General features: G+C 41.0%; 1 protein-coding gene across 1 annotated transcript; it reads left to right on the top strand.

The window, feature by feature from the left end:
* Nucleotides 1-43: 43 nt before the first annotated feature.
* Nucleotides 44-17776, top strand: LOC110680285. The gene is given in 23 exon segments (XM_021856105.1): nt 44-343; nt 346-402; nt 405-796; nt 798-1361; nt 1363-2400; nt 2457-2788; nt 7420-7630; nt 7692-8047; nt 8106-10095; nt 10157-10315; nt 10375-10758; nt 10816-11384; nt 11457-12284; nt 12347-12458; nt 12521-13024; nt 13081-13416; nt 13479-13647; nt 13761-14476; nt 14824-14965; nt 15021-15838; nt 15897-15980; nt 16049-16626; nt 16686-17776. Coding segments are annotated over 23 exon segments (11613 nt in total). The 5' UTR covers nt 44-45; the 3' UTR covers nt 17662-17776.
* The last annotated feature ends 6771 nt before the right edge of the window (nt 17777-24547 follow it).

The raw sequence follows: 24547 nt of genomic DNA, 5'->3' as shown, positions 1-24547 counted from the left end.
TTAACTTACTTGCAATTCCAGACCAAATGAAGATGTGCTGAAGCCATGCTCGAACTGATGGAGCATGGAAAGGAGATAGGCGAGAAGAATTACATTCTTGCTGCTACTTCTGTGGGAAATACGTTCTGTAAAGTCAACCCCGACTGTGACACTAGAGATGGTATTCAAGCAATTATACAATTTTTGGAGAGCAACGTACAAGAAAAACTACAGGAAAGCTCAACGTGGACGAGAAAGGAACGTGAAAATGTTATAGTGTTGTTGAAAGGTTTGGGTAATATTGGAGTCATCAGCACGGAATTTTCTCTAGAACTTCGAGAAATGATTGAAAACGAGAAATTGCCATGGAGATCCGCTTACAAGCGCTCTATGCTTTCCGCAGACACGATTGCGTCAGAACGAGAATTATTTCCTTAAGTTGTATTCGAACTTTGAGGGCGACGTTGAGATTCGAATCGCTGCTTACCAACAAGCTATGCGATGCCCTGATTACCTTTCTGTCAAGTGGATTAAGCATATTTTGAAAACGGAAGAAGTCAATCAAGTCGGGGCCTATGTTTGGTCGCATCTTTCAAATATAGCTAGTAGTGCCTCGCCCGTGCGGGTTGAAGCCCAAGGTTTGTTGGCCGATAATGACCTAGGTAAAAAGTTCCGACTTGATATTCGAAAGTTTTCGCGAAACTATGAGCACACAATGTTCTTTGATGAATACAACTTTGGAACGACAGCAGATGCAAATTTGATCTTCAGTACTGACTCATATTTACCAAGGACTGTGTCGATGAACTTGACGGCCCGATTTATTCGGAGAGTCAGTTAACTTCCTGGAGTTGAATGCTCGTGCAGAAGGTTTTGAATATTTGGTGGAGTCTATTTTCGGCCCTACTGGACCACTGAATGCGAAAAAGGTAAAGGAATACACCTCAGCTGTAACATCATTTATGAACTCAGATTCCGAAGAAGAGGAACAATCTGGATACGATCCTATTAGTCAGCTTCGTCTGAAAAGAGATTCAGACGACGAAGAAAGCTACTTATTCGAAGAAGATGAACAAAATACGCGTCCAAAACGACAAGCACGTACGCCGGCGATGATTACGAAAGACGTTCACGAGCAGATCGACGATATGGGCTTCAAAATGAAATCGGACTTCAAAGATCCACATGCTTCAATTGGTTTGAAAATTTTTGGCAACGATCTCAAATATTACACAATAGAAGGATTCGCCGAAACGCTAAAGGCAGCAGAGCAAATTAACCCGTTGAACTACTTAAAAAACATTCTATCTGGAAAAGAGGTAGCCTTTACGAAATCAGGCGTATTCTTGGATACCTCGTATGATGTTCCACTGAGTACTGGATTTTCCGTTGGCATTGAGTGTCATTGGGGCCTCGTCAGTAGATCTACGCATGTCGGGCTCCTTCCGAGCTTCCGATGTGTGGACCTCATCGCGTATTGTAGATGTGGAAGGAAAAATCAAACCTAGCGTATCCGTTGATATCACTGCCACAATGAAGACTGATTTCATCCATACATCGACGGGAATCAAAGTAAAAAGCAATTTGTTCTCAAGTTCAACGCTGGAAACTAAACTGAAGATGCGCGGAAATCGTCTGGTTTCGTTACAATTCAGTCTGCCCCAAGACCGTAACGAAATTTTTAGCGTTAGATCAGAAATGCTGGTTTTCGACGATAACAGGGAAATACAACAGAAGGGCATAGATCGCCGCTATTCCAACTCTACATGCACGTGGCCAGTTGTTGATCGTGCAATTGGTCTGAAACTGTGCGCCGACTACAGCTTACCGGATGTGAGTAACAATAGTAACGTCCCCAGTTTGATTTTAAGTGGACCGGTTATCTTAGACATAAGTCTGTTGAAAGCAGATCCAACGGCAAAAGTTTTCCTATTCCAATACAATTGGGAAACTCATGAAAACATTTCGACGGGATCAGTTATATTTGAAACACCGCACTCCCAAATACCTCGAATCTTCATTGCTAACATCACTGCTGACGGAGAAGGATATAGTGTTTCAATGGGTTTCCGAAATGGAGAAACTTCCCACTCAGCCGTCGGAATTTACAAGAACAACAAAGATCAGAGACGTTTGGATATGTCGTTAAACGTCAATGACCGCAAGTATCTGGCACTGGAGATGGGGTATAACAAAACTGAAATCAAGTATGGAATGATCTACAGCCCTTCGTTGTTCCTTTCGGTCAACAACGAACGTATCGCGGGTATGGCCGGCCAAATCAAAATGATCGACAAGAAGAACGTCAAGCAATGGGACTATACGCTGCAATTTGAGACCAAACGAGTACAGGCAAAGGTGATAGGCAACGTTCAGCAGACGCAAGCCTCGATCACAAGTAAACTATCAATGGACTACAGGGTGAGCGTTGTATTGATAGTTTTTCGAATTGCACAAATTAAAAATATAATTTTCAGTTCATCAACAGCAAATCAGAGCGACTGACCCTGGGAGGAGTGTTCTCCAACAGAAGTAACCGAGGTCGCACCGAATATCACGGATCTTTCGATCTTCGTTCCACGGCGTATCCACATTTCGACTTTGCCACGGCGATGAAGTTCCTGTCCGCGATGGGTCACATAGAGTGCAAAGTGGACTACAACAATGCACCAGATCTGAGCGATCCCAATTACACCACAACAGTTCGGTTAATATTTGCCCGCCATCATGATGCAAATGTTGAACGAACCACCGCATCGATGGAGCTGACTAGGCCGCGATCGAAAACGGATTGGAAGGCGATGATTAAGTAAGTATCTCTGCCATCTCTTTCTAAGGGGGAAATCTGCAATCAGACCTCTGAGAAGATAACTCAGGGAGTGTGGGGATGCCACACCACCGACGACCCACTAAAACCAGTCCATGCGCTGTAGGTGAACAATTCTCGCTGAAGTGGTGTACAAAATGCACAGACATAACACATGGCCTCAGATCCTTTTCTCCGCAGAACCACCTTACGGTATTTCTTCGGGGAGGTGCCAGTGCTATAGCACTTAACGCATACAGCAGAAGTAGCCAAGGCAAACTGCTTTCCCTAGCCGACTCAAACAATGATACAGGGGACCAGCCTCGGCAGGGCTAATCCTCTGCATCCGACTCTTGGTCAGTGTGCCATAGGCGCTGCAATTCTAGCATAATGTGAGTGACAGCGGTAGTTACTGCATTCCAGCACTCGGCATCCGCACACATTCTCTGGATTATATGGTCGGGAGACGTGTCCCCTCCGCATGTAGCGAGCATGCGATCTTTAACAAACAATCGAACACGGCATGCTCCATTATTTCTTTTACACCAGCATATTAGGGGCACGCAGGAGCTTCTGCGTGCCCGAACCTATGCAGGTACTGCCTATAGCAACCATGTCCTGACAGAAACTGCATCAGGTGGAAGTTCACTTCCCCATGGTTTCTACCATACCAATCTGACACATTTGGCCGCTGGGTCCATCTAGCCTTAATGGAGTTATCCCATTCCTGCTGCCAACTTCTGAGCGTTTCCTCTTTACACACGTTGCGGACTCTTCTGGTACCTATTTGATTGCAGCATTGAAAATCTTCCTTGACGATGAGCCCGATGGGCATCATTCCTGATATGATGCCCATGGCCTCTTTAGAAAACCGTTCGGTATGCGCTTGCTACTCTTAAGCACATGATCCTATACGTGCTTTCCAACTTCTTTAGTTTTCTGCTCGTTCTGAACGCTTTTGACCAGATTGGTCCTCCATAGCCTGCCAATAGCTTGCGTTTGCTGGCAATTACAGCAGAGCTGTTAGACATCATCCTCGAAAGCGCCGCAATAGCCGTAGATGCCCTTTTACAGGCATATTCAACGCTGAGCTTATCATCGATCATTACTCCAAGATGTCTAAGGGATCGCTTGGACTCTATGGTGCAGTCACCTACCGAGATAAGCGCTAATAGAAGCAAAAAACCATAGAAGAAGAATGTCACTGGCGTCGTTGGTTTTGCTGGCGGAGATAGGCGGGGCTACAAATGTCAACGCGAAAATGTATGCCGTTTGACACTTATGTACCCAATATGTTTCTGAGCGAGAACAAAGGGAACACCAGCGACATTCGTTCTCTATAGTTTTCTATCTCTATTTAAGCGCTCGTTGTTGATTATTGACCACCACCATCTCAGTTGTGTGACGGGCCAGTCCAAGTTTTCTAGACTTCATCCATTCCTCAACTATGGCAATAGAGTGCGCTGCTGTCAACTCTACTTAATCCATCGATTCGCCATAGACCACTAGGATGATGTCGTCGGCAAAGCCAACAGTCTTAACACCCGTCGGAAGGGGCAGCCTCAGTACGTCATCGTACATCGCATTCCATAACATCGTGCCCAGAACACTTTTCTACCCCTCCTCTGTGTCATACAATAGAATCCTACCATCAAAATAGCTTTCTAGAAGCTTACACAACTGCACCGGTACGCTTCCCATTTTGCGCTGTTGAACGCATTCTTCACATCCAAAGTGACAACCGCGCAGTAACAGATGCCGCTCCTTTTCCACACCTTCCGTATATGGTACTAGCCTGTTGAGGATCAACCTCTCCAACAACTTGCACGTCGTTTTTAGTAGACAGATAGGTCTATACGCCGACGGATCACCTGGTGGTTTCCCCGCCTTTGGTGATAGCCCCAATTTCTGTCGCTTCCATACATCCGGGAAGATTGCTTGATTTATGCATCGTTGCAACGTGGTTCTGAACATGTCCGGATCCGCCTTCGCTGCCTCTTTTAGCAGCAACACGAGGACTTCTCTTGGGACGCTATGGCACCTTTGGTCTTAGCCATTACCACTCTTTAGGCGTAACCACACGAACTAGAATGAACCGGTGCACGAGGTCACTATTTGACGTTTAAGCGGTGCCGTGTTATTTATGTGACCATGGCAACGAGTGAATTCGGCACCGCTCAAACGTCAAATTCGTGAACTAGTGCACTGGTCCATTGGCACTCTGGCATATACTATCAAAGCATGCCGTTTTCGACTCTTGATTTCCTTTTTGTTAGCTAACTATGCCTCTCTGAATGCAGCACCGCGTTCTTTTCTTTGTGGTTCTGTGAGTGCGTGTTGCAGTCTTCCTTTAGCCCGAAGGCGCTCGAAGATTGGCAATCGATTCGCACCACCAGCACACCGGCGGCCTGTTCTCTCTAGGAGGGGCTTTTCTCGGCATGGAAGCATCACACGTTCATGATATCACAACAACTAGCTCTTCACCGTTTAAGTCCAGAGTGTTTCGTTCGCGCCTCAGGGTTTCAGTAAGTAATTCGCCATCGAAGCGCGCTGTTTTCCAACCTCGGGCTTGGGTCGAGTTACATCGCACTACCCTCCGCCCGCCTGGTACTATAATATTGCGAATCGATTGATGATCGCTATGAGTATAACCGTCATCAACGCGCCAGTTCATGGTACCTAAAAGGTTAGGACTACAGAACGTCATGTCTATAATCGATTCTGCCCCATTTCTGCGGAAGGTACTCACTGTACCCACATTTGCCAGTTCTACATTTAATGCGGTCAGGGATTCCAACAATAGCTGGCCTCTTTGATTGGTGCAGCGGCTACCCCACTCCACTGTCCATACATTAAAGTCACCAGCTATCACTACTGGCTGACGATTAACTAGTTCGGCTATCATCCTATCGACCATGTGAGAAAATTCCTTGCGGGCGCGTAACAACTGCAATAAAACACGCCGTTGATTTTTGCTATCGCAAAACCATCATTTAAGATAGAGTCTACTTCTTGGATTGGGTATCGTCCTGTCGTCTCTATAGCTGCTAGTTGTTGAAACCTATCCGCCAGTTCCCGTTCAACGGGACCCGTAGTTGGCTGGTATGCGGTATGGGTCCGATAGTAACACCACGTCGGTCTTCGTTTCCGATTCCGTGACTGACTGCCAAAGCAGTCACGGAAGCAGTGCTGCTGGGCTGCATCAAATTGGTTTAAATTCAACTGTGTTACTTCCGTTTTGGCTGCTTTGATACTCCGCTTGTGTCCGGACATTGGGATCCACCCGTTAAGGTGAAGATGTATCGAAGCCAAACTTAAAATTTTCAAGAGCACAAATCTGGAGAACTAAACACCCGTTTGAGCTGAAAACTTAATCGATTGGTCACCACCAGCTAGTGACCAATCAATAAGGTTTTCAGCTTAAACGGATGTTAGGTTCTCCAGATTTGTGCTCTTGTAAATTTAAGGTTTGGCTTCGATTCATATTCACCTTAAGGCCCAAGTAAAAAAGGTGCAAAAGTCAAAACTGAAAAAGCAGTTTTCTCTTTCTAAATAGACAAATTGAAGAAAATAAACTCATGCAGCTCTTTTATTTGCCAAATAAAAAGGCTGTGTGTTTTTATTTTCATCAATTTGTTGTTTTGAAAGGAGAAAACTGCTTTTTAAGTTCTGACTTTTATGCCATTTTTTCTTGCTCCTTAAGTGTCCCTTGTCTGCTCTGTCGACACATATTAGGCACTTAGCGATTTGCTTACAATCGCTTGCCCTATGACTTTCGGAGCCGCATTTTCTGCACATCTCATTTCTGGCGGGACCATTGCAGTTCCACGACTTATGTCCCTTCCCAATACACTTGGAGCAAACTTCAGGAGCCTGTTGTATGCTCAGCCGACAAACCGACCAGCCTATCTTGAGTATGCCCAAGTTCTTCGCTTTGTTGGCCTCTGCAACCGGCAGCCCGATCGCCCAACTGGGTGCCCTGCGGGACCTTTCTAAGGTAGATGGCCCTACTGGCTAAGTTGATGTCACACTCCTCTTTGAGGGCAGCCGAGACCTCCGCTGCATCGGTGACCTCATCCAGATTTTTACACTAGAAAGTATTACATCAACCTCGTCGCTAAATACTTCTTGTGCCAGTTGCTCATAGACTGCACCCTTTTGCTTGGCGTCCTTCTTTAAGACTAGGATCATTTCTCCAATCCTATTCCGCCTTATGCTCCGCACTTCTTCGCCCAATGGCGATAACTTCTCCGTGCTAGGTATCGCTTTCTGCTGATGTATTTTTACCGTTGGCTTAAAGGGCCCCACACCAACCCCCTAAATTTTTGGAGGGCCATAGTGCACAGTTTAGCTTAGAGTCCTTCTCTGGCACTCGAACGACGATCAGCCGCCCCTCACGTGGGGAACTGTTGTGAGCCGCTCCTAATATGGAGTACAGAAGCTCCAGTTTTGCAGAAGAAAAATTCCCCCTTCCCTGTCAGCATACGACCATAGCTCCCACCGGGGGTTGGTTACCCGATAGTCTTACACAGAACACCTAACTATAAAAAAGCAATGAAATATATGACAAGATACTAGAAAATATATTTTAAACCACTTTAAAATTATAATACATCGAAATAAACGTTTTACAGACACGAGCAAAACATGAAGAAGGGAACGGAACACAATTTCCTGGTACTGTTGCGATACGCGAAAGACAAAGACATCACTGCAGTGTTTTCTATGTACATGCCACGAGGAATATTATTCGCGATCGATGCTGTCTCCAATATTACCGTTCCCGGATTTGACTCATGCACGATCAACCTAAAGATCAAGGAGAAGGCCCGCAAAGAGTATTATGTAAGTTCAAGCTCAATCTACAGACAGATAATGCCATTCAATTGCTAACAATCTTTTTCAGTTTGACTTCAATGGAATCTGGTTCTCCGGTCATTCGATTATCGTCAATGGCTGGTATCAGGATCGCAGTTCCTTCATCAAGAGCTATCATCATGCAAAGCTGGAAGCTCAAAGTCCATCATTTGGAGACGTAACGACCGATATCAAGTATGTCCGCGACGAGATCGAGTTCAAGCTGGATCTGCATGCGGAGTACGGCAAACAGCCGTACGGATTGACAATCAAGCATATGCTCGATGAAGAGAATGGGACCAACACATATGCCGGGTTCCAGTGGCGGGACAGTTTGTATTCGTTTTCAGCATTGATGAAATCGGCTCCGATCAAGGAACTGGTAATTGAACTCCACGTTGATAGGTGAGTAATAATCACTCTTGTATAATAAACTAAAGCTCATAAACATCTTCCCATATAGAATTCGTGACATTATATTGATATTGAAGGGATACTCTACTACACTGAAGCGAGAGATAGGAGTTGAAATCAAGTGGGATGCTAATCGTGATCCTACACAGAAGCTGGCAATCTCTGGAGAGCTCAACACTCCTCGGCATCGCATATATAATGGAAGATTCCTTGTATCCTACCCTAACAGAACTATTAACGGTGTATTCGACTTGAAGGCCATCGATCCAAACTATCTGGCAAATGCTCGCATATCGTGGAACACAACTGAAGCAATTGAGCTGAAGCTTGATGCAGGCTCGGATGACGAAATACTCAGAAATATGTGGTTACTTTTCAAACTAACAACTCCATTCGAAGGGTGGCGCTACAATGCCCTGAATGGTGGATTCTATTTTAAGGATAACTTGTTGAAAACAAATCTCACCGCGAAATGGGCAGAAGATCAGACGCTTGGTTTCGAAGTGATGGGTCTTTATCATTCGAACGAAAACGATTTGAACTGCGAAATGAAAACTAAATTGCACAGCTCGATCCAGCATGTTCCAACGGTAAAAGTGCACTTCAAGCACAAATATGATTTGAAACGGATAGATACCGTGGTAACCGTTAATCATACCATAACAGATGAACCCTCGCAAGTATTCTCTGTTTGGTCTAGCTGGCAGTTCGATCAGGATGAGATCTACCGTAATGTGACTGGTTCGTTGGTATTGGTCAGCCCATTCGAAGGATACAAGAAGGGTGCATTATCAACCAAATTCTCACTAACTGAAAGTAGGGACCTCCGAGGGGCCGCAGATCTCCAACTGGAAGATGATAAATACGATTTGGTGCTGAAAGGTCACGTTCGTAACCTCGTGGATAACATGTTGACGATCAATATCACGTCCTCCAATGAAAAGTTCCGTAACATAAATGGCCGTTTTGGTATAAGCGAAAAGGAACGCCACGCCGTAGCGGAAGTGATAACTCCGAAAAGCTCACTCGGTGTGGAAGTTTTGTTTGCAGTAGTTTCTGCGTACAACTTCGACATCAAATTCTACTTGGCTACACCCCTGAAAGACTTGGAAAAGGTAATCCTGAGAGGGAAGCTTAAGCCAGATAATGTTGATTTTCGAGCTGGTTTGAACAGCTTGATCATTGGGTTTGTCGGAGTTTGGCGCAAGGCACATATGAAAGATTTTGAATACTCATACAAAGTTTATACGCCATTGCCTAAATTTGAAGAGAATGGATTGATTCTAAAATTGGTTATGCATCCACAAAAGGCAGAATACATAGATATGGAATTTAGTGGAAGATTCAAAACGTACAAAATAGGATTACGAGCAATTTCTGAACCAAAGCCCCTGTTAATGCGACAACTTGGTGTTCAGAAAGCATCTGGTATTCTCGAAGAGTTTTTGGAAGATTCGTTGATTCCTGTCCATAGCAATGACGACGAGGAAGAGGAAGAGGACGAAGATGAGGAGGAAGAGTTGTTGAACCTGATAGGGAAAGTAGAAATCGACTCGATCATCTGGCCAACTATCATCGGAACCATCGATCTTGAGGAATACAAATCGAAGTATTATCTTAGCGGCAAGATTAAATTGCCTCAAGGTGATATTGATGTACGTGATAGTTTTTGGTTAGAGGACTTGATGAATATGAAAAATACGATGAAAGTGAAAACGCCGTTCCCATTCATGCGACAAGTACAGTCAGGATTCGAACTTCGCGTACCTTACCCTACCAATAAGTTCGTTGTCGGCCTCAACGTACTAGTTCAGAACGAAATAGAGTGGGTTAACACAGGATTTCATATTTACTATAACGTTTCGGAAGATGAATCGGAGACCAAGACTCACCATGCTGTAGTAAACCTGATGACGCCAATGGAGAATTTGAAGAAAGTCCGTCTACATGCAGTTCTTGACGTAGAAGAGCACGGATATAAAGCCAACTTGACTGCTAAAACAACTAAAACAGACGCGTCGATAGCTGTTTCGTTTGAGGTATAACTATCAATATTTCGCGCAGTAGAACAGTTTTTCATCAATTTAATCTCTTCAACAGAGTGAAGACCAGTTCATAGATTCCGCCTTAACGATATGGGTACGTGCTCCACTAATGCCTTATTATGCATGCAGAATATTTTACAAACAAGATTTTGGAGGATCTAGCAACTCGATGGACATGGGTTTTGTCGTACATGATGGTGACTTGTACAATAATGTAAGGCGATAAAATAACATTATTTTTTAACCGTTTATATGAGCTTGTATTAATTTTAGTTCCGATTGGATGGTGCTTGGTCTATGGCAGAGCCCCATTTCCTCGTGGGCAAGGGGAAATATCAATCAAACTTCCTGCCAATTCAAATGATCGATACAGAGCTGGCGATCACTCGTGAACCTTACCCGAAGGCTCAACTCGAGATGCGTTTCAACGATAGTGATGGCATGTATGAATACATCAGAGCCAAAGCAACGCGAAACCGAGAAATGGTAACTTTAGAGCTGAGTGTTCCAATTCAGGAATATCGCAACTTATCGATCCACGGTCGATTACTAAGCAACGGCGGAGATAGCTATTCGGTCGATGGACGGCTTTACAGAAACGAAGAAATGTTCAACATTGAGGGCGCTGCCACGATCATTAATGATATTCCACAAAATGTAAGTAGATTGTAGAACTGTACTGCTCGTAAGTTTCTTATATAAGGCGTATTACAGGTCGCATTGGTGATTAAACCGCTTGGAGATGAAGATGAAGGAGCAATAAACTATCAGTACACAGTAATCGATGGAGTTACTAGTTTTACAGCTAAAATCAATCGCGGAGATAAGCATGCTAGTATCGACGGTAGCATCAAGCTACAAGCTATAGGCGACTGGAACTTCGGACTCAACATCCATTCATCAGAGCCAGAAATATCTAGTGTTGATTTTAAGGTCGGGATCACACCTACCGATGACAACAAGGCATTAGGCACGTTCAATCTGAAATCACCTTGGGTACGCCACGGAATTGATCGGGCTAATATCTACATGCTGTTCGATGTCCAGCCAATTTCGGGTTCGGTAACTGCGAATTACAGCATACCTTCCGTATCGGGAGATGCCAGCTGTTTATGGAATTGGCATTTACTGCACAACATGCAGTTTGCGTTGCACAATCGTGTGAAAAGAACTGATTCCGATGGACGCTTCTTCCAAATAGGAGTTCGGTATCTAAGCCCTGATTTGGAACGTAATCAAAATATGACTTTTGGTGGCGATTTGAACCTGAACAACATCTGGATGTTTGTATCGCACAATCTCAGCTTAGCTTACGTACATCATTGAAACTTAAAAATCGTATATTTATATTTCAGATTTAGCTCCAATGCTTCTGTAACCTTCATTTCTATATCGGACCTGTCCGGCGTTTTAAAAGTACGTCTACCGAAACCTGTTGGCGATATCCACACCTTAGCCGCCAGTATGAAAGGTAACATTCCTTTCCTTGAACCTGTCCGCACGCTCAACTTCGAGGCATCTTACGATACGGAGGAATCGCACAAACGATACGCTTGGCACTCGGAATACAGCTTTGTGAACGACCTCAGGACTCTTCTTCGATTTGAATGGGGACCAAATGTTCAATCGCAACGTATTCAGTCCAACATAGACGTTTTCAGAATCGGCGAGAAACGGGAAATTTTCGCGAAACTTCGTGGCCCGTGGTATTTGGAAGATGCTTTCCGTGCGGTTGCTGTCTATAACATTGAAGATGACCTCTACCTTGTAAATGGAAATATTTCGATGCCAGCTTCACGAAAAGTTGCCGAGGCGAATGTGGCGTTTGCCAACCTTTCCAATATGAAGGGAGATATGAATTGTACAACTCCATTCCTGAACGTTACTTGGCTCCACGGACAAATGGAATTCATAGAAAGTCCCTTAGAGTCCATACGATATCTGAAAGCATCCTGGCCAGAGTCAAGTGCCATTTTCGATGCGAAATCTACATATAGAATAAACAATATGGACCGCGATCAACAAGGAACGATAAAAGTGGAAATACCGTTGCAGACTAGGCACTATGCCGAAGTTAAATACGGCTTAGCGGAGAGACCAGCTATCACCACAGGACATGCTGAAATTGATTATAATGATAGGAAGGTTCTTAGTGGACAATACACATCGAAAAAAGAATCAAGGTAAGTTGACAGGAATTTGACAAACTCTAAACAAAATAATCACCAAGATCATTTTTTGACAGGGCTGGATTTGACAAAGAAACTGTTGATGTAACACTGGAGAATGATTTCAAACCTGTGGGTGTCCACTATGTGCACACTACTAAGCTTTTGAAGGATAACTACAAGGAAATGGTATAACATTCATAAACTTTCTAAAATTGATCAATAGTAGGTATTGGAATGTATTCTTTCAGGATACCAAACGGGCAGAAGTGTTCGAGTTGCGAAACCAGAAGAAATTCAATATAACCGGAGAGCTGCAGATCACTACCCGCGACACTGGCAGGGAGTACGTCATTACTGCTGTTCATCCGAACCGAACGGTCGTATTGACAGCCGATTTTGATGCCGAGGGAGAAACTATGAAACAGAAATCCAAACTACAGTTGTCGCCTACTCGCTGGATAGCTTACGATTTTCATCTAACAAACTTGTCCAAAGCAGACAATGAATCGCGGAAATTCAGACTGGAGGTTTCCTATCCGCGCAGGAACCTCTCCGCTGACGGATGGTACTCGGTTACGGAGAATGCCTTCGACTCGGATGTATCGTTGCAGTATACCCCGAATAAGACGAGTGACAGTGATGATCTTTCGCCTAGGACGGTGAAAGGAGCTGTTAAGTGGGCAGATGAATCGGCTGGTGAAGTGACGAAACAGACATTGTTGGTCTTATTGGGGCATCCTACGTTTGAGCAGGTACCTTGGCTAACAATTAAATTGGAACATTCATTGATTCGCTTGATCAATTTCAGGACATCACAGTGAAAGGTGCCTATTACTCGGATGAAACGGACCTCCTGAAGACAAATTTGGATATTAGCTATACCCAATCGGAGACTCACCACATATCGATAGGGTTCAACGCTAAAGATTTGACACCTACAGTTGGGTACAGAAATTACTCGTACCACTTGTTCGGTGCACACGACGCGTCCGATTTGGATTTAGATTCGATTGGTTCCGTGGGTCTTCGGTTAGGTTTATATGAAGTGGACACCAACTCGCACTACAAGCGAGGTTACCTTTCTCGAATGGAAGGCTATACGACTGGAAAGGTGGATGTTAAACAGAGGGAAATTTTACTAGAGGTTCGTTAAATAACGTATTTCTGAAGTATGAATTGTTCCTTGAATTTACCTTTTTTTTGTAGAAAATGACTTCACACAGTAATTATCGTTTGTGGGGCAAAGCATCTGGTAGCTATCCAATTTATATGATAAATGGAAGCTTATTGGACGGGCCGGAACAGGACGCGGTCGGGTTCTTCATCATAGATATAGACGACAAAATGGTACACATGAAAATTAACATGACACCAGGTAAGATTTCAATTGTATCGCTCAAAAGAGCAAGTTCTTTTGGACAGAAAAAAACCTACATTGAAAAAAGTTCACTAAATTCGAATATTTAACTATTTGTCTTTCAACTCTAGATGCTACCGAGAATATCTACATGTACGGAATCATCCCAGATTCTAGAAGCGCCTATTTTGATTTCTGGCGCGACTATGATACCGCACGGGAAGTCGACGTTGCTTACTACTTGAAGATGAACCATTCCCGTTTGGTTACAAGCAAACTGTTGTGGAGGCCGGAAATTCGTTCCGATCTGCGCAATTTGGTTCGAAACTACTTCACCGCTATGCACACATCGTTCACCGATGCGGTGGAGTTCTGGATCAAGCAAATCTACAGCGAATCGAAGGATTCTGTGAACGGAATGTGGGACGCGGCGCATCCCTACATGGAGGGATTCTTGGAAGACGTTTCTGGATTGAACGTCATACAAGATGACCTGGAGGATTTGCGTCAGTTCTTGAACGCCTCTTATGTGGCAGATGATTTCTATATTCGCTCAGTGATAAACTTTACGATAACTGTGCTGGATGAGTTGGCCCTCAAGAACAAAATAACTTCACTGCCAAAGATTTTGACCGAGTTTTGGCAGGTCATGGGCGACTCCGGACAAGCACTAAAGAAGTCCATTCAATGGCTGCTGGAAACGATCAAGGAGTCTTATCAGAGGGTGGTTGACGTGTTTGGAAGAATCCTACAAGGCGACTCAATGAAGTATTTGTCTGAAGTGTTGGAAACATCAGTTCAACGATACGATAAGTTCATTAAAGATCTTCATTTGCAGTTCATAAAGGTAAGTAGTTAATGTTGCAAACGAAGAATTTTAATCTATGATATTAATAAATCTTCGAGCTGTTTAGTAGAATACCTATAAGTAGATGAAAAAACCGAATTTAGTACTATACCATTTAATTCCACTAGAGTTTGTATCCTTTGACAGATACGCGTATTTCGACCTCAACTGTAAGGCCGTCTTCAGTGTCGTGTACAAGTCGAGTCTAGTACACGACACTGAAGACGGCCTTACAGTTGAGGTCGAAATACGCGTATCTGTCAAAGGATACAAACTCTAGTGGAATTAAATGGTATAGTACTAAATTCGGTTTTTTCATCTACCTATGATATTATTTTTTTTTACAGCACGTACAAGAGATGTGGAAAAAGATGACTGATGTCATCACTTCGTACTGGCAGCGTATGTTGCAAAATATCGAACCTTCAGTAATCAAATTAGCGCACTACGCCGAAGCGATGACTTGGCATATTGGTCATGAAGTTTTTTGTAAGTATCAATTTACTAATAATACTTAAAGTAAGCCTAACTGTGTATTTTGTAGCATTCCTGTACAACAAAACTCAAGAGATAGCCGAGTCTCCATATTTCACCAAAGTAACAAACTTCACGCAAGACTTGGACACACTTTATAAGGATTTCGTACAAAACGACATCATAACCAACACTAAAAAGTACGGTTCCATTGTAATCCGCTTCGTGAAGGAAAAGTTCTTCCGTCTGGTGCCATTCGGTCGTGAACTCAATCAAGTATTGACGGAGCTGTGGGAAGAAATCAAACAGCTGCAAAAGTTGGAATATGTTCAGTTCGTCTTGCAGCGGGTCAATGAAGTGCGTTCCAAAGCTGAATGGCTAGCTGAAGAATTCCAACTTGAAAGAAGACTGCACCAATTGTGGGGTATCGTTAGGAATAAATTAGGCAGAATAGCCCAAACTGCGTTGCAGGCAGAGAATCGCTACCGTGAAGCCAAGACAAAGTTCATTTTCGATCCTGATCATGGCATTATGGAACTTGAGCAAAAACTGCCCATGTCCTGGCACGCATTCAACGAAACGCCAAAGTTTGACGAAATACCCGAGTACAAATTCCTGACCGACATCCAAGATTTCTTCGCGGGCAGTAATACCACAATCTGGACGCTTTATTGCGAGTTGAAACCCTTCACAGACACAAAAATGTGGTTACCACCGTTCAAAGCCAATTCGCTTCTCATCGGATCCAGACATTATATGTCCTTTGATAGGCGATTCGTTTCAATGGACTTACAGGATTTGCTCAAGGATGGTCAAACGAATCAATGTTCCTATGTGCTGGCTCACGATTTCTACAATCGATCATTCACCCTGTTGCTGGAACCATCGGTATATTAGCATATTGATTTCGCAATTAAAAATATATAATTAATTTGTTTTTGTTTAGGTGTTGCGTGAATCTGGAAAGGCGTCACGGAAGATTACACTACTTACTGACGAACATGTGCTTGAAGTAGACGTTATGGATGCTGTGAGTTATACTTTGACAAATATTTTCAATCAATCTTAAAAAAAACTATTTATCCAAATCAATTTCAGTCCGTAAAAGTCGACCGTAATGTTACAACTGCCCTGCCAGCTCAAATCGATGATACTGTGGTTTATCAAGAAGCAGATCTTTTGGTGGTACAATCCTACAAAGGATTTAAGCTCACTTGCAGTCTACAGTATCACATGTGTTCATTCGATCTTAGCGGATGGTACTTTGGCAAGACAGCTGGCATACTGGGAACAATGAACAACGAGATATTTGATGATTATCTTACTTCGGAACACCAGTTTGCCATCTCGAAGGAACAGTTCGTCAATAGTTGGACACTACCAGGTTGCGAAGCTAACGTACAAGCCACAAATCATACACACAATTTCCTATCGGTTTCTAACGAACTCAGTCAACTATGCGATTCGTTCTTCCGGCAGAAGCATTCGTACTTTGCCTCATGTTTCCCGATAGTTGACACAACGCCTTTCTATGAAATGTGTCTCGATTTAGGCCATCATCTGGATAGTGACTCTAATGATCCATCGAACAAAGGTGCCTGTACAGCTGCCCTTGCTTATATGGAAGCCTGTATTTTGGAAGACATGCCTCTACGAGTCCCAGACTCGTGTGTGTTGTAAGTATAAGATTTTGTGGTGTATTCATTCTGAGATAAAATATGTTTTATATTTTTAGCTGCAAGCTGATCAACGGATCTTATGTCCCAGAGGGTGCCTTTGTACCTATGAAAGATAACGAGATCCCCCAGACGACCGATGTGGTCTTCATTGTAGAGGCCAAACCATGTAATCAAAACATAACCACTTCAAAGAGCATTGTAGCTATGGTACAAACTCTTCATAAAGAGCTCCAAGAACTGAACATCACCGATAATCGTTACTCGGTAGTAGCATTCGGAGGAATGTCGCCATTCGACAAGGCTAGAAGCGTTGTTGTAAACGACAATGTTTTCGTATCGCATGAGTACATTGAACCATTCTTCAATCACATTGCTACGGCTTCCGGAGCTAACGATGATATATTCGATGCGATCATTGTGGCATCGAAGTTAATTTTCCGACCTGGAGCTTCCAAAACGTTTATCCTCATGCCTTGTTCGAAGTGTTCCAGCTCCAGCATGAAACTTGATTACTCCTCCGTTCTGCAACTGCTGTTGGAAAACGGAATTAAGCTTCACATTCTCGCCGACCACGATATCGAATTCGACAAGTCTCGAGTGTCGCGGATGTTCTTCGGAATGGATAGCTACAAAGCGTACACCAAAAAGGACCTTAAAGATCTGATCGGAGATACTGACCTTCGTAAGCAAATTCGACTGCCCAAGGCTACCCTGGGCAGTTGCGCTGCTTTGGCCCTGGAAACTGACGGATCGGTGTTTGGTGGCCGCAAGCTTCGACCAGAACGTCGCAATCCGACTAAGAAATTCATAACAGTGTTCACGAAACGCGTTGCAAGTACGGCTCTGTCGACGTCCTGCCAAACCTGCGAATGCACCGGACACAATACGGGCGTTTCGTACATGTTGTGTTTGCCGTGTACTTATCCATCGGCGTTCAGCCTAGATCACGAAAGGATGAGCGAAGACGAACTGCTATCGGTTCTGCAGCCGGATCACGACTGGGATTGGGAAGAGGATGATGAACTTCTATGAAGAGGTGACGAGTAGTCAACATATTTGTCGTCTGAGAAGTTAAAAAACAGCCATGACAGCTCTTTAAGTATATTCTAAGTATATCAGCTGTAGATAAATTATATTCTAAAACATTCAAGTGTTGTTGTTACTTTGTGAAAAGATCCACGATTTGTAAACATAATCTTCAAAAGAATCGTTTTTGCTATGATAACTTCAAAACTTCATTCGTTTACATTCCTAAACCTCCAATTGTTGTTTTGATATCTACTTAATAAAGTAATTAATAACTAATTCTAGTCACTAAAATATCTGGCCAGCATGAGCATGAGAATGACTGACCGCCCGCATATGCTACTCCAATACTGCAGTAACAGCTGTACTTACACAGGAAACCACCAGAAGCCCAATGCGGGTCAATTTGGGGATGAGATGGAAATGTTGACGTTTTACTTGGAGGCGTTGAAACCTTTGTACCTCCATAAAAAACATTGGGAGTTTCGATATACGAAAGAGTAGTTTAAGGAATTTCTTTTGGTAAATAACTAAGATATAATTTAAAATGAATACATAAGCATGAACAAAGATGAACGATTAAGGCTTTTTTACATGTTTAGAAACATGAAATTCAAAAGCGTTGATAGCCGTGTGCATTAGTCATATGCTCAGTAGGGTGCGGCTTATATTTAGAAATGTCTCAAAACCAAAAATTCATGTGCTCTTCTGAATTCAAATTACATGAAAATGGAAACCTCAAATTTTGAGCCAAAAATATTGAAGTGGCGCAAGCGACTTGTACGTGAATTTTCAAGTTATTAAATATGATCTTTAGTGAAATCCTCATAGCTTTGTTATTTTCCAACGATTTTTTAAGCTCTTAGCACCTTTTTTTTTTCAAGAATAAATTTATGAAAATCATATTGTTTAAAATTAAAATTAAAAATACCCAGTAAACCAGAGATCATATGAGGAAGTTAATTTGAAGTTAAACAAATGTGAAGTTTAAGTTGGAATTGGATATGATGCAAAATTTAATTGATTGAAATTGTTCATGGAGCCAGTAATTTGATCTGGTTAGAATTTGCATTTTATCAGATTCAAATTTCATTTGACAAAATATGTAACTTCATTTTGTCATTCCCTAACGATTTTTTCTTTACTTGATTTGATTCTAATGTAATCTTTAATGTGATATTAGATATGTGTTCATCTCTAAAATATTACATTTGTTACCAGTGCTACTTGGAAAGGTATTTTGAAGACATTTGTCAATATTCCTCATAGCCTTGCTCATAGCAAAGAATCATAAGGTTTCTTGATGAACTTCGAAGGCTGCTTTGGTTGAGTATAGTTTTATACGGAGAAGTGTATGTGATTGGTAGTTTAGTTCTACTTTATCGTCTTTTAACATGATACTGATGATAAATCTGGACAAACATTTGAAAAGGGCCCAAGAGGTCTTGAGTCTTTTTTTAGAAACGTTGCTGTTGAGCCCTTCTTAGCCCGCCCACGCAAACTAACACCACTATCAGGAAGATTGGTGTTAGTTCTTCCTGATAGTGGTATTGGTGAGCGTGATCGAGTTGAATTGGGCTCAACAGCGTCTTGCAAAGCCAATGTTTACCAATGTCGATGTGCCCTTTTGAAATGTTTGTCCAGAAATACTAGTTTATGGCAAATGTTATCCTTTCAATTCGATTAACCCTCTAATATTCAACCTCGCATTTAGACGAGGTACCATTTGAAATTTTGTATATATTTTCGTATTTCAACATTCAAAATGATTTTATTTTGACTTAAACATAGAACCGCAATACGCATATCAGGTATTTTTTTTGTGACTTTTGAAACATTTAATTAAAATTAATTTATTTTATAACGTACAAAGGCCTGGTCTAATTTAATAATAATTATTATTATATTACAGTATTGGACAAATCATTTGCAACTTTTTCGATTTTCCATACAAAATGACCAACTGATTGTACCCCGTTTGGCATAAAGTCGTTTGGCATAAGGTCGTTTGGCATAAATCCGTTTGGCATAAAGTCGTTTGGCATAATGGTCGTTTGGCATAGTGGCCGTTTGGCATAATGGTCATTTGGCATAATGGTCGTTTGGCATAATGATTGACTTAGAATGAATATCGGCATTTTTTAAGCTTTTACAGAGATCAACACCATTGAGCCCAGAGCATACAAATTTGGTAGGTTTTCAATAAGCATGGTGTTCGTTCAGAGATTTTCCAAGCTATGAATGTCAAAAATTGTTGTGACATTAGAGAGCATAACTAAATAAAACTCGTAATGGGTCTGATGGAAGATCTTTTCGGAATGATAATTTTTACTACATCTCAGAACATAGAGTATCTTTGAGCTTGTTGCGATATACATATTTGAAAATATAAAATTGGCAAAGAAAGTTCGCAGTAGAATATTTCGCTCATAGAATATTTCGCTGCAAATCAAGCTCTGTCCCAATTCGGACGTAACACTTGATGAAAATTACTTGATAAAAAAAGGAAAATTTATTTGCAGAATATTTAAAACTCTAATCCAAAAACCAGCATAATGCAAAAAAAGCCTTTATACGAAAGCATATAATTTTATGTTCAAAATTTTTGAGGCTCTGACGCAAAAAAAAATGTTTCCGCGGCATAACTCAAATGAACAACACATTTAAAATAAAATGTGTGGAAAACCTTCTGAATTATTCAATATAAATTTTAAATTTTGAAGTGTACGTCAAAAACACCATCTATTAAGGGAAATGAGATCATATATTCGCAAGAAAAAAAAATATGTTGAATATTGGCAGGTTCATAAGTAATTATCATTTTTACAGCACGTCTAGCAAGAATCGATAATACAGCAAAATATAAAATATGATTTACATTTTACTAAATGATAAAAATTTAAATCAATATAAATATAAAGAACAGCCTATTTTGAAAAGAAGGCAACATTTATGATTGAACCAATAGAAGATTGGACGCCAAAAACAATCGCGGCATAATATAACGAAAAGACATCAAAAATTGCGTTCAGAATCATCGATTTCCCGAATACCAGTTCCCCAAATGATCGGTTTCCCCGAAAAGTGGTGCAATTAAAATAGAAGCTATAATAGTCTTTAGTGGCTGGATAGTGAACGAGAAAGAACGATAAGCAATCAAAAGAAGGAGGTATTCTGTCATTCTTGGCTATACACATGTAGGCAAAAATGCTGAGGACACTAAAACTCGAAAGAACCGCCAATTAAATAAAGAAGGGTGCATATTAGATAATTAGTTCGTTCACCACCTTGAAATGTAAAAAGTTACGGCAATTATGAGTGTCAAAAAATTTTCGGGGACGTGGGCTAATCGGAGAAACGGGATATTCAAGGAACTGGCATTAAGATAAACTAAACTCGGGGAAAAGTAACACAACCCATCGAAGTTACTGCAGTAATCGATTTTTCTTTTTGCCAATAACTTGAGTAGATCAATGTTGTCGATTGCTGCTCTTCTTTCAGTTGGAAATAAAAAATATCTACAATATAGCTCCAAAGAACAGCCTTTGTATAAAAGAAAGTGAAATTTATTTAAATTTTAAATCTACACTCTTTATACTTTTAATTATGGCTATATCATGTTTAGAGAAAAAAAACATAGAATGTTGGAAAGAAGGGTAAATTTGTGCTAAATATATCAAAATCTTCAGTGCAAGAAAATATTCCTATAGCGAAACTCAACAGGAGCATTAATATTTGAAAGAAGGATAAATAATAAAATACTATTGGCAATAACTTTCCTAATATGCCTTAGTTTATTCAAGAGCATATGATTGTTGAATAAAGTGTCATTTTGTTTCAATTGAGTCCAAAACAAGCCTGATGCCATCCGAAAGATTAATTAGAAACGTAAAAACGAATGTCATCTTAAGAAGTACTTGGTTTAAGACTCATTATGCCAAACGACTATTATGCCAAACGACCATTATGCCAAACGACCATTATGCCAAACGACTTTATGCCAAATGACCATTATGCCAAACGACTTTATGCCAAATGGCTTTATGCCAAACGACTTTATGCCAAATTACCTACCACCGACCAACTTTGGTAAGCTAGATCTCAGTTATTTCTGTACCGTTTCGAATGAAATTTTCCCAGAACATCAGATATAACTTGAATTTTATCATATATATTTGAATAATTTTTCCAATCACGAGTTTATAAGTAATAACGATTTGACTAAAGTGTAATTTTCGACGAAAAATTCAAATCTTTTTATCTCAAAGTCTGATAGCCCTACACAAAAACTGTCTTCAACAAACTTATTTATCTCGTAAAAATCTACAACTTTGCTGAAGATTCCATGAAGCTATTCCTTCAATATGTTTAGTTATGTCAATTAAAAAAATCCTCAAAAAATTCACTTTAGTCAAACCGTTACTGCTTTTCATCTTGTGATTGGAAAAATCACTCGAAAATATATGTTAAAATTCAAGTTATGTCTGATATTCTGTGAAAATTTCATTCAAATCGGTCCATAAATAACTGAGATATAGTTTATCAAAGTTGGTCATTTTGTATGGAAAATCGAAAAAGTTGCAAATGTTTTGTCCAATACTGTATATTCAGCAGCTTCATTTTTTACCGCAAAAAATATTCAAATCGCGATAACTTTTTCGGTTTTCGATGTTTTTGCACCATTTTTTCACAAGCGCTAAAAAAAAACTCTTGTATTTTGAGAATCTGTGTCAATATTGATCATATGTCATCTAGATCCGGAGATATTCCGAAATTTCTGGGAGGACCGACGTTTTTCTATAATCTACGTAAATATCTCAGGCTACAGATTTTTTGTCATGTTCAGTCATTCGCTGTTCGAAACAATACTTCAATGGGAGTTTGTTGTGAAAAAATGAGACAAATTTGTGCAACCGTTTTGGAGTAATGAACATGTATGTGTCTGGTAACAATCTGGCCGTATGAAGAATCTTAAGAACTTCAAAAAAAACATCGTTTTGAAATTTTCAGATTTCTTGAAGACAACTTAACCGATTTTTATGATTTTTTCAGAGAAGCTCCTTATAACCTGACATTGTATAGTCCACATTTTAATTTTTTGATAAATAAATGGCACCAAAGAATTTTTGTATGGGAAATGTCGGTCTCCCAAGGAACATCTGAATATCTGCAAAATCATATGACCAATGATCATTATGGACACAGACTCTTGAAATAGAAGAGATTTTTGAGGGCTTGTGAAAAAATGGTGCAAAAATATCGAAAAACAAAAAAGTTATCGCTGTTTGAATATTTTTTGTGGTAAAAAAATGAAGCTACCGGTAGAGGGGTTAATGACGGTTTACCATCTCATTAGTGTCTGAAAAGGTCTTATGTATTCTAAATATTTGTACAATTTATATTTTTCCATATTCCTACCACAGAAGAAACATGCCTGGGTCTCATATATTATGTATTGCATAAATTCTTAGTTCACATTATTTATTTCTTGTCTTCGACCTAATCTTTCAAACAGAATTTTTCATTTTTCCATATTCAACCTATCACAGAAAAATAATTTGCTGATATTAAATTAAATTGGATTACGATGAGCTGCCATCTATTGTAGCAAGATAACCACCGATATTACTGGCCTGTTCTAACGAAACATTTTGTTCAAGACCGTATTCATATTTGTATTAAATTATACTCCTGTTTGAAGGGCCAAAAACGCACATACGCGGAACCCCCAAGGGAAACTCTCCTTCCAGAAGTAAGTTCACGCAAACAGTATTCGTACAATCAAACCCTTGCTTGCCAGAAAGTCCAAATAGATGGGAAGTTGGTGGTGGGCGTTAAGTGGACAGGCGGGGTAAAATGGGCAATGATTTATTGAACTATTTCACTATTTATTTATAACATTATTTTTCGTTTTAACTTGAAGCTATGCTGGGGCAGTCCGTAGCGGAAATGAAGTGTAGCGTAGCTATCATTTCTGAGCCATACCGAATCCCACCTAGAGATGGGAATTGAGTAGCAGATACAATTAAAACAGAGGCAATTGGACGGATGGAAGATACCCCTATCAGGAAGAGGTGGAATGCGCAAAAGAAGGCTTCGTAATCACCAAAGTTGATGGTGTGTACATCTGTAGTTGCTACGAGGCTCTGCGATGGCCGTTAGAAAAATTCAACCGTATGCTAATCATATTAACGGGAGAGCTTACCGATCGTAGACCATTCGTCATAGCCGGTTAAACCGCTTAGCGAATCTTCAGCATATACGCCGATATGCTTGCTAGATACACCGAATTCCAAGAATGCCATTATCCGCTCGGTTGCCAATGGTCTACGCGGAATTATTGAATACCGACGAAGGAATGGGCTTCAACGAAACGCTGCGCTGATCAGAGACTGCATGGGTGGCATCCTGACTCACGACGCACTGTGTAGAGTCAATGCTCGTCATGGAGGCGAAGCTTTCGGGCTAGATCACATCGTTGACTTCATGAAAGTTAACCCGTATAGGCCTGAGTGAAAGCAAAAATACTAAACCCTCACCGCTCAGCGAATTCTTAACGGATTCAAATGATTTTTTGTCAGTTCACTGGCCCTCATATCTAGTTTCTAGAAGTGGCCAGAGAAACTCAGAGATATTTCTGTGGCCGGATAATGCCCGGAAGAACCGACTGTAGATTTGTTGGATACTAAACCGTTTAAATTCTCGAAAAGTAGAAATCAAACATAATTTTGCACTAAAATGCGTTCCCATGATCTTGGCACAGATGTTCAGATACAAATTGACCACTTTATCATATATATCATAAGTTTGAGGCGTCCCAAAAATGATCATTTATAGGATTAATCAAATGCAAAACTCATAGTTATCCAATTTAATCGTTTCTCAAAAAGTT

This window comes from Aedes aegypti, unplaced genomic scaffold, assembly GCF_002204515.2.
Source record: "Aedes aegypti strain LVP_AGWG unplaced genomic scaffold, AaegL5.0 Primary Assembly AGWG_AaegL5_hic_scaff_116_738_PBJ_arrow, whole genome shotgun sequence".
Classification (NCBI taxonomy): Eukaryota; Metazoa; Arthropoda; class Insecta; order Diptera; family Culicidae; genus Aedes; species Aedes aegypti.
The sequence above is the reverse complement of the archived record's forward strand: the minus strand, read 5'-3'. Positions and strand labels throughout refer to the sequence as shown.